At 41.4% G+C, this 8990-nt stretch overlaps 1 protein-coding gene across 1 annotated transcript in view; it reads left to right on the forward strand.

Annotated features, from left to right (window-relative positions):
* MDN1 (midasin AAA ATPase 1) overlaps positions 1-8990 on the forward strand; it is a 229787-nt gene that overhangs the window by 196696 nt on the left and 24101 nt on the right. The window contains exons 74-81 of the mRNA XM_007951423.1: positions 440-925; positions 1196-1422; positions 2007-2159; positions 2334-2503; positions 3302-3463; positions 6616-6753; positions 6884-7025; positions 8296-8468. Coding sequence (XP_007949614.1) covers positions 440-925; positions 1196-1422; positions 2007-2159; positions 2334-2503; positions 3302-3463; positions 6616-6753; positions 6884-7025; positions 8296-8468 — 1651 coding nt within the window. The remainder of the gene's footprint in view (positions 1-439; positions 926-1195; positions 1423-2006; positions 2160-2333; positions 2504-3301; positions 3464-6615; positions 6754-6883; positions 7026-8295; positions 8469-8990) is intronic.

Genomic DNA, 8990 nt, shown 5'->3' on the forward strand with positions numbered 1-8990 from the left:
AGATGAGGGATATTATCATTTGTTGAATGGATTCTTGGCTGACATATAGAATTTCCAGACTGATTGCTTTGGCATCAGCTATACTCTGCTGAATTCATTAGGGTTTATCTAGCAAACTACAGTATATTTATTAAGTTGTTTTTTTTTTTTTTAAATAAGTGATTGAAATCATTGCAATGGTATGAGTGTGTTAGATAAGAGAGTAAGTAAGTCTTACGTGAGAAGCAGTGAGTTTCAATATATTTATGAAAGACTGACAGGTGTGCTTTGGGAGGCATTTTAGAAGACTTCTTACTTACCTGGGGAATCTTCCCTTCTTAATTAGGGCATAAAAGCTCATGCTTGGCTCAGAAATACACCAACTAATTTACTATAAAATACAGCCTGATGACATGGTTTAAGGGATTATTGTGTACCCCCCCATGGTTTCTCTCCACAGGAACCTCCTCAGCTGTGTGCAGGAGATTGACAGCAGGCTGACAGGGCCCCTGGTCTACCCCGTGGCCTTCCCCCCTCAGGATGGTGTGCAGCAGTGGACGGAGAGGCTGCAGCACCTGGCCATGCAGAGCCAGATCCTCCTTGAGCAGCTCTCCTGGTTCCTCCAGTGCTGCCCCAGTGCCAGGCCAGCTCCAGGCTGTGATGACGCCCAGGCACAAGGCCAGCCTTCTGCTCCCCACCTAGAAGGACAAGAACTTACTACTGGGCAGCTCTCTGGAGCAGTGCCAGACCTCATTCCACTAGATTTTACCTACCCATCCCCGATGCCTGGAAATCAGCTGCCCTCTGGTTGTCGGATGCAAAAACAGGACCAACTTTGGCAACAGTCAACTGCACAATTAACAGAGATGCTGAAAAATATTAAAACAGTGAAAGCTGATCTTGACAAAATTAGGCAGCAGTCTTGTGAGACTCTCTTTCATTCTTGGTAAGTGTCTTTATTCGTCCTCTGTATACTTAAGTGCTTGGTCAGAGTTTAGTAACAGGATAAAGTTTATGGAAGGAATTATGGTTCAGTCCTCCACTAGTCACTGGACCAGAAAATGCTTTGTGGAGTATCTCTAGGTATATATAATGGGCTTTTCCTGCCATGCATTTTAGGTACTCCAGGAAGCTCTGTGTTTTTTAATTTAGTTTTTGTTTTTCTTGTTTTCTTACAGCCCCTTCTTTCAACAGTATGACATTTTTGTTGTTGCAGGAAAGATTTTGAAGTTTGCTCTTCTGGGCTGAGTTGCCTCTCCCAGGTGTCAGCTCATTTGCAAGGCCTAGAGTCCTTGTTCACTCTTCCAGGGTTGGAGGTTGAACAAATGGACCCACAAATGGCATTAGTTGAGAGTCTAAAATATGTAAGAGGAGAAATCAATAAAGCCTCAGCTGACTTTACTATCTGGAAGACACATCTACTCACTCCAGGTAACCACAGAGGTAAGGACCGTTCCTCAGTAAGGGAGTAAAAGTCTAACTTAGGAATGTTATCTTCCAGATTTAAGTCCTCAAGACACGTTATGTTTTCTTAGGGCAGTGTCTGTCAAGGGAGGTGGGGTTGGAATCCACAGCTCTTAACTTTTTGCCTCATTTCTTTGAATATCATGCCATCAGCTGTCATCATGCTGCATATTTTGTGTACGGTATGTGCCAAGAGGCAGCACAGACTCACTTGTCTGTCCAGGCAGTCTTCCCATAGACTGAGAAGCTCAAGGCTGATATTTGGACTAAGTTGGCTATACACAATATTAACTACTATTTTCATATCTTTGGCATTCTTCTGGCAAAATGATTTTTAGTACAAAACAATAAACTTCTCTAGGCAAAGAGTGTGTCTCACTCATCTTTGTATCCAGTACTGTTTGACATAGTGCCTCATCCATAGTAGTTACTGAATAGGTAGCTGTTGTTTAGAATAACAAAGAGGATTGTTATATAGGGATTGTTACTGATTTCTAGAGACACCAAAGCAATTGATAGTAAATTTTTTTTTGTGGGGGGGGGGCCACCATTTTATTTGCTAGGAGACCAAATGTTTGATGAAGGATTTATAGAAGATTTTTCAGAGCAGATGGAAATGGCCATCCGTGCCACCCTCTGTGCTGTCCAGAATTTAGCAGAAAGAAACAGCAGAAAAGCAGAGAGCACTGAACAAATGAGACCACGAGAAGACGCTGGTATGTCTGAAATGAGATTAACTTTAGTGTCATAATTGATGTAATTTTTTTATTTGCTGCCTTATTTCTATGACTAAATACTTAAGGACAGATGTTGAAAATAGAGGACTGTGCATAAATAGAGATGAAGAGTTTATTTTCTGTTCTTCATGACATTCTTTTCTTGAATTAAAGAAGCACCAGCCTTTGAGAAACTTCAATCAGGACATCTGTCAAAACTCTTAGAGGATGACTTCTGGGCCGACGTGGGCACATTGCATGTGCAGAAGATAATTTCTGCTGTCTCCGAGCTGTTGGAGAGGCTGAAGTCGTACGGTGAGGATGGCACAGCAGCAAAGCACACGGTAACTAACCATCATTCTTTGCAAGCTTCTTACTGTCCCGAGTGGCCTGAGCAGAGGCACAGTGGGCTTCACCTTGCTCCACATGAATGGCTTCCAAAGCGGGCCTGAGTCAGAATGACGAAGAATTTGATCTATTTTGTACAAGAAAATACCAGTGATAGCTTTGAAAAGCATAGAGTTTACTAACTAAGGGTTACGATTGTCAGATACACAAGTGCAAAAATTCTGGTAATCCTATATCTTAGGATTCTTGCATATCCTACTCACCGATCCCAGGTATTTTGTGTAAACGGTGAATGCTGTTGCCCTAACCAAGGCTTACTGGCCGTCCTCTGCAGACACTGTTCCTTGCACAGTGAGCCAGCAGAGCGAGACGTGGCATCCTCATAAGTCCAGGGAAAGGACTTCTTTTGTAATACATTGTATTTTATTCTGTGGCATTGGCTTCATTGTCGGCTGTTGATTTCCCAGTAGACTTTACGTACAAACATTTTATTTAAGCAAACAACAAAACTCCTGTAAACTAAAGGAGACTCCAGTGACTGAGCCCTTCAAGTATACTTTTCTGCAGGTTTGTGTGAACAAGGAAGAGATTTCAATGAGCAGGGTTTTTTTGGGTGGGTGGGATGGGTGTGTATGGACATAAATACACAGAAAATTTACTGTTAGTGACATTTAGTTTATTCACAGTGTTATGCACCCATCAGCACTGTCTGGTTCCAAAATATTATCACCCCCAAAAAGCCCTGTGCCCATTCGTCAGTGTAAGCAGGCTTTGTGGTCCTGTTTTGCCTCCAGGTCTTCAGCCAGTCCTGTTGCCTGTTGGTGCGCCTGGCCCCCATGCTCTCCAGGTACTCGGACCTCATCCTCTTCTTCCTGACCATGTCTTTGGCAATTCACCGTAGCACCACGAAGCTGCTTTCAGTGCTTGCCCAGGTCTTTACGGAGCTTGCCCAGAAGGTAAAGACTGTTCACTTGGAGTGCTGTCAACAGAAACCCAAATATTCAATACTCAGTGTTTTGGTTTGATGGGTTTTTATTTTGAGCCTTGATAAAATAGTGAGATGTGATTTATTCTCCCTGTGGATTCTTTTGAGCTTTGTCTGGTACCTATTTTCTAAGCACTTTTCCACCACAGCCTTAGAACTGCAAACCCATTGAGTTCCATAAACCCCAGATAGCATCTGAAAGCTTCTGCTGTCTAATAACCTTCTCTCACAGTCCCCAATTTGAAATCTTCTTCAGATAGCTCTGAGCTAGACTTACAGAATAAGTCCTGAAGGCTATTAAGTTTTCTTTAAACCATTTACATATAATTATGATTAAATGGTACTATGGATCTTAGTGCTATGAGGAGAGTTTTTCTTTTAATAGGGAAGTTGTTCATTCATTTAGCCGTATATCCAGTGCTGTGAAAAGCACTGATGTTGTAGAGATTGTAGACCCTTAAAATTCAGGAGCAGGAGGCAGTCATATCTGCCAAACCCAATGTGGTGTGATAAGTCCAGTCATAGGGATGTCTGTCTACTTCTTGGTCTCAGAGTTAGTCCTTTGACCTCTCTGAACCTCAGTTTTCTCAGTTATAAAATGAGGTCTGCCTATATTCCTTAGCATGTTTGCAAGAACCATTTTCAATTGAGTATATTGTTTTTTGTTTGTTTTCTATTTCCTTACTATTTTAATAATTTCTCCAACTCTTAAGTACAGTGAAGCTCCCTAGTGGCACAAACAATTGCACTTGAAACTCACCTAAAGGTGCCTTGAACACACTCAGCAGCACTGTGGAAGAAAGGGCTGGCTGTCTACTTCTGTGGAAGAGTTCTACTCTGTAATGCATGGAGTCACCATAAATATGAATCAACTTAATGACAATGAGTTTTTTTTGTTGTTGTTGTTTAAGTATAATATAAATGAGAGTTACTTACTGAAAATGAATTTATAAACTGAAGGTGGAGTCTGGCTTCTTGTAGATAGTCAAGACTTCTTGGTTTTGATCCTCTGAAATACTGGAAATGGTTTAAGGATGGGGGTAAGCTCATTTAAAGGCACTGGATACATATGTGTATCTGTGCAGTATTAAGTAAATGAATGACTCTCGTATTTGCCCTATCTGATGGACACTGATCCAGTATTATATCCCATCATTTTTTGAAGAAAACTGCATGTAAAAGACAGTGGCAGGGTAATGTATGGTGAGGGAGCCTTGAGATTTGTGTCAGCTGTATCTGTCTGCTTGCATTGTTGCTCTTGTCTGATAGGCTCTAGAGTGACTTTGGCTTATTGGACATTTGGGGTGGAAGTGGTTCTGATACAAGCAGAATGTTGGAAGCCCGGGCACTGTTCCAGTTGTACCTATTGCAGTGATGTGGATGTAGAAAGGCATCTGAAGCTCCTTCCTGCATGCTCTCACTCCTCTGTCCACATCTGAACTGACTTCTTAAAATCATGGAAATTAATTAAGTTAACCAAAATGTGCTTTCTAATCAACTTTCCAGGAGTACAAATCCTGAAAGTAAGTTTTACTTTTTTTAAGTCTCCTAATTGTGTTCATGAGGAGCTCTGGTGGTACAGTGCCTAAGGCATTTGACTGCTAACCAGAAGGTTGATGCTTCAAACCTACCAGCTGCTCCGCAAAAGGAAGATGGGGCACTCTACTTCCATAAAGATTTACCTTCTTGGAAACCCAGTGGGGGTCATTATGGATCAGAATAGACTCTATGTCAGTGGTATTTAATTGTATTCATAACCTTAGTAGTGCTGAGGGAACTTGAAGTTAAACCCAATGCTAAGGTAACAGCTGCAGATTATAATTAAAGCGCTTAATCTACAGAAATCTGTTTCTGTATAACTAAGTCACAGTCAGTGTTTGATGGTCTTAGGTATTCTTTGTTTCTTGGTAGTTTAGTTTTAGTACCTTCTCATCCTCAGTTTGACAAATATCTTGATAGACTAGTTTCTCTTACCAAAAAAAAAACCCAAACTCATTGCCATTGAGTCTGACTCATAGTGACCCCTCCTTGGGTTTCCGAGGTTATATCACTACAGAAATAGATTGCCCAATCTTCCTTCCAAGGAGCAGCTGGTGGATTTGCGCCACCAGTTTTCTGGTTAGCAGTCAGATGCCTTATAAACTTAAAATTCTGCATTGAGAGCCACTGCTTTCTTCTGTTCAGGTCTGTCCAAGCACTGTTGTCATGTGCTGTCGAGTCGGACCCGACTCATAGCGACCCCTCCTTGGGTTTCCAAGGCAGTAGCACTACAGAAGTAGATTGCCCAACCTTCCTTCCGAGGAGTGGCTGGTGGGTTTGAACCGCCAGCCTTCTGGTTAGCAGTCAAATGCCTTAGGCACTATGCTACCAGAGGTCCTTCTAAGCCTTAGTGGTTGATTTCTTTTGGGCTGTTTCCAACATCAAACAGCTTTGCCGCACCTCACGGGTGTTCCTGTGTGTGATGAGTTCTTCAGCCTGCCGTCCATCTGCCTTTTGTCAGTGTACCAAGTGCCTTGGCAACAAATAGCCAGAAGCCAAACATGCTATGTTTGCTGAGGAATGACAGGTTTACTTAAGGCATCGAGGGAGGGTGTTATTTTATATGGGGAGCATCACACAACATTTTCTTCAATTTTTAAAGTAAAAACGATATTTCCCACTTGTATCTGTTCCAAGCTGCGCATCTCCAGGGTTGGTTACATGTTCTTGTGCTTTCTTCTCTCCTCTCAGAAGGACTGATTTGAGAAGTGAATAGAGAAGTACAAAACCCCTTTGAGATTTAGTGAGGTTTTGCCCTCAGTCAGTTGACTTGCTTCTAAATACACTGCCCTTCCAGTATACTTCAAATTTTTGTCTTGGCAAAATGACAAATTACCACACACCAGAGGCCTCTACAAGTCAAAACCCCATATGTTAAATCTTATGTCAAGCCTAGAAACAACTGCTGTCACAAAGGAGGAAAAAGATGGCAGTGGTCTACTGTGCTTTCATCAGATTTCACATCCTCCACTAGGAAAAGAATTAAGCATTTGTTTAAATTTTCTTTATTCCTGTGGCAGGAATAGAAAGGAAATCCCTCTTTTTATTACTTTTGTGCCTAACTGTTCCCTCCATTTTCTGAAGGGATTTTGCTTGCCCAAAGAATTCATGGATGATTCAGCAGGAGAGGGGGCAACTGAGTTCCATGACTATGAGGGAGGTGGAATTGGAGAAGGCGAGGGCATGAAGGATGTGAGTGACCAGATAGAAAATGAAGAACAGGTACGTTTTTATGTGTACAAAATCTGTGTAAGATGTACAGAACCTAAGTGCCTGTTCACTGTTTGTTTAGGCATATGCGTTAGTAAAGTGAGAACATTCATTTATATTTCCTGTAATGCTTTTTGTGTAGGCAGAAGATACATTTCAGAAGGGTCAAGAAAAGGATAAAGAGGATCCAGACTCAAAATCTGATATTAAGGGCGAGGACAATGCCATTGAGATGTCAGAAGACTTTGACGGGAAAATGCATGATGGGGAGCTTGAAGAACAAGGTTTGAGATTAATAACACAGAATATCTGTCCCTCTGTTCTTGTTTTTGAAAAATAAATATTTTATTCAGAAAATATTTTATATACCTGTTCCCAGTAAGGACACTACTATAATCTTTTGGGATAAGTTGAGCATGACTACATATAACTGCCCATAAACCACAGTCAGCATATGCATAAGCCATCACCATCTCCAATGAGGCAGATGGAAGAGTCTTCTTCTCTGAGTAAACCAAGACATTGGCCCCTGTTCTGATTGCCTCCTCTGCCAGATTTAGTGATGCAGAAGGGGAACCAGAAAGAGGAAGGAATTGGCCACTAATAGACTCAAAAGCAAAGTGTTCTGGTTAGTTTTTTTTTTGTTTGTTTGTTTAGTAACTTTTTTTTTTTCCCTAATCACAAAAATTGTAGACATATGTTGTAGAACATTGGGAACAAAAATGTAGGAATGAAATAGGTCATCCTTAGATCTACCACCCAAATAATAATAGATTTTGGTGTATTCCTTTCCATCTGTTGTGTGTGTGTGTGTGTGTGTGTGTGTATAGACAAGTCACATACAGTTGTATAGGCTACTTTCTAAATTTAAGGTATTAATTGTTAGGTTGTCATTAAAATTATTTGAGAATATAATTTCTTAAATCATCTGTTCATATGTTTATAATTTAGCAATACCTCAAATTTCTGTCCAAAGCTTAACTTAAGAGTTAGTGTCTTATTCTTAGCAAACAGAAATGAAAGCTGACTTCAGTAGAAGATGTACACTTGCCTAAGCAGTATAAGGAAATAATTCTTGGAAAAATAGATCTTAAGTACAGAAAACAAGACAATTCTGATTACTTGAGCTAGATATAATTTAAGATGTTGAACAAAATAGTAGAGGCACAGTATGTTAGAGCTAGGGAAAGAGCCTTGGAAATAATCTAGTCCAGCTCCATCATTTCATAGATACAGAACTAAAGCCAAGTGAAGTTGCCAAGTCCCATAGTGAATATTCTCCCAGCATCAGAAAGAACCAGGATGTCCTGACAGCTGTTCTAGCACTCTTCTTCCTGTCTATAAACACATTGCAGACTTGGAAGTTTCCCCAAACAGTTTGCAAAATAGAGTAGGCTACTTCAGTAGATGTAAAGACATCTGCCCCTTAGGGTATTCTGTAGAAACAGACCAAAACATCGTAGGCAGGGCACTTGTAGAGAGTGGGTTCAGGACCCACACCCACAGGACAGGCTTGAGGACCTCCTAACTAAAGCTAGTGTCTTCCCTTTTCAGAAGAGGATGATGAGAAATCAGACAGTGAGGGTGGAGACCTGGACAAACAGATGGGCAATCTCAATGGTGAGGAAGCTGACAAACTAGATGAGAGGCTTTGGGGTGATGACGACGAGGAGGAAGATGAGGAAGAAGATAGTAAAACCGAAGAAACAGGACCAGGAATGGATGAGGTAATTAAAAAGAGGACCCCCATTCCAAGTCCCAGGCTGCAGAAGAGGTAATCTTCCCACCAATGCCACGTCTACTGATAAAGAATTTACTGCTTTTTTCCTCCCAATCTTTATTTTCCTCCTACCCTGTCTTCCATTTTTGCCTTTTCTGTACCATTTTTTTTAATTGTGATTTGGGTGAAGATTTACAGAGCAAATTCGCTTTCCATACAGCAGTTCACATATACCTTGTCTCATGACATTGACCACAGTTTACCGCAATGCAACAGCTCCCCTCCCACTTCCTCCTCATAGTTACCTCTTGCCAGTGTCCATCCCTCCATGGACTCCTGCCCCCTGAGCTGTTTCCCTGTGCATAGGCAGCTCTTCTTTCTCAATGATTCTTCTCTCCAAGGAGTGTATCTACCTCAAGTAAATGTTCGACTCATATGCCTGTCTTCTGTTTGGCTGGAAACCACAGGTGTGGGTTCAATTCCAGACCTGAAGGGCAGCTAGGGGCCATGGTCTCAGTGGTTCCACCAG

Source organism: Orycteropus afer, unplaced genomic scaffold, assembly GCF_000298275.1.
Source record: "Orycteropus afer afer isolate SDZICR_OR568_19922 unplaced genomic scaffold, OryAfe1.0 scaffold00011, whole genome shotgun sequence".
NCBI lineage: Eukaryota > Metazoa > Chordata > Mammalia > Tubulidentata > Orycteropodidae > Orycteropus > Orycteropus afer.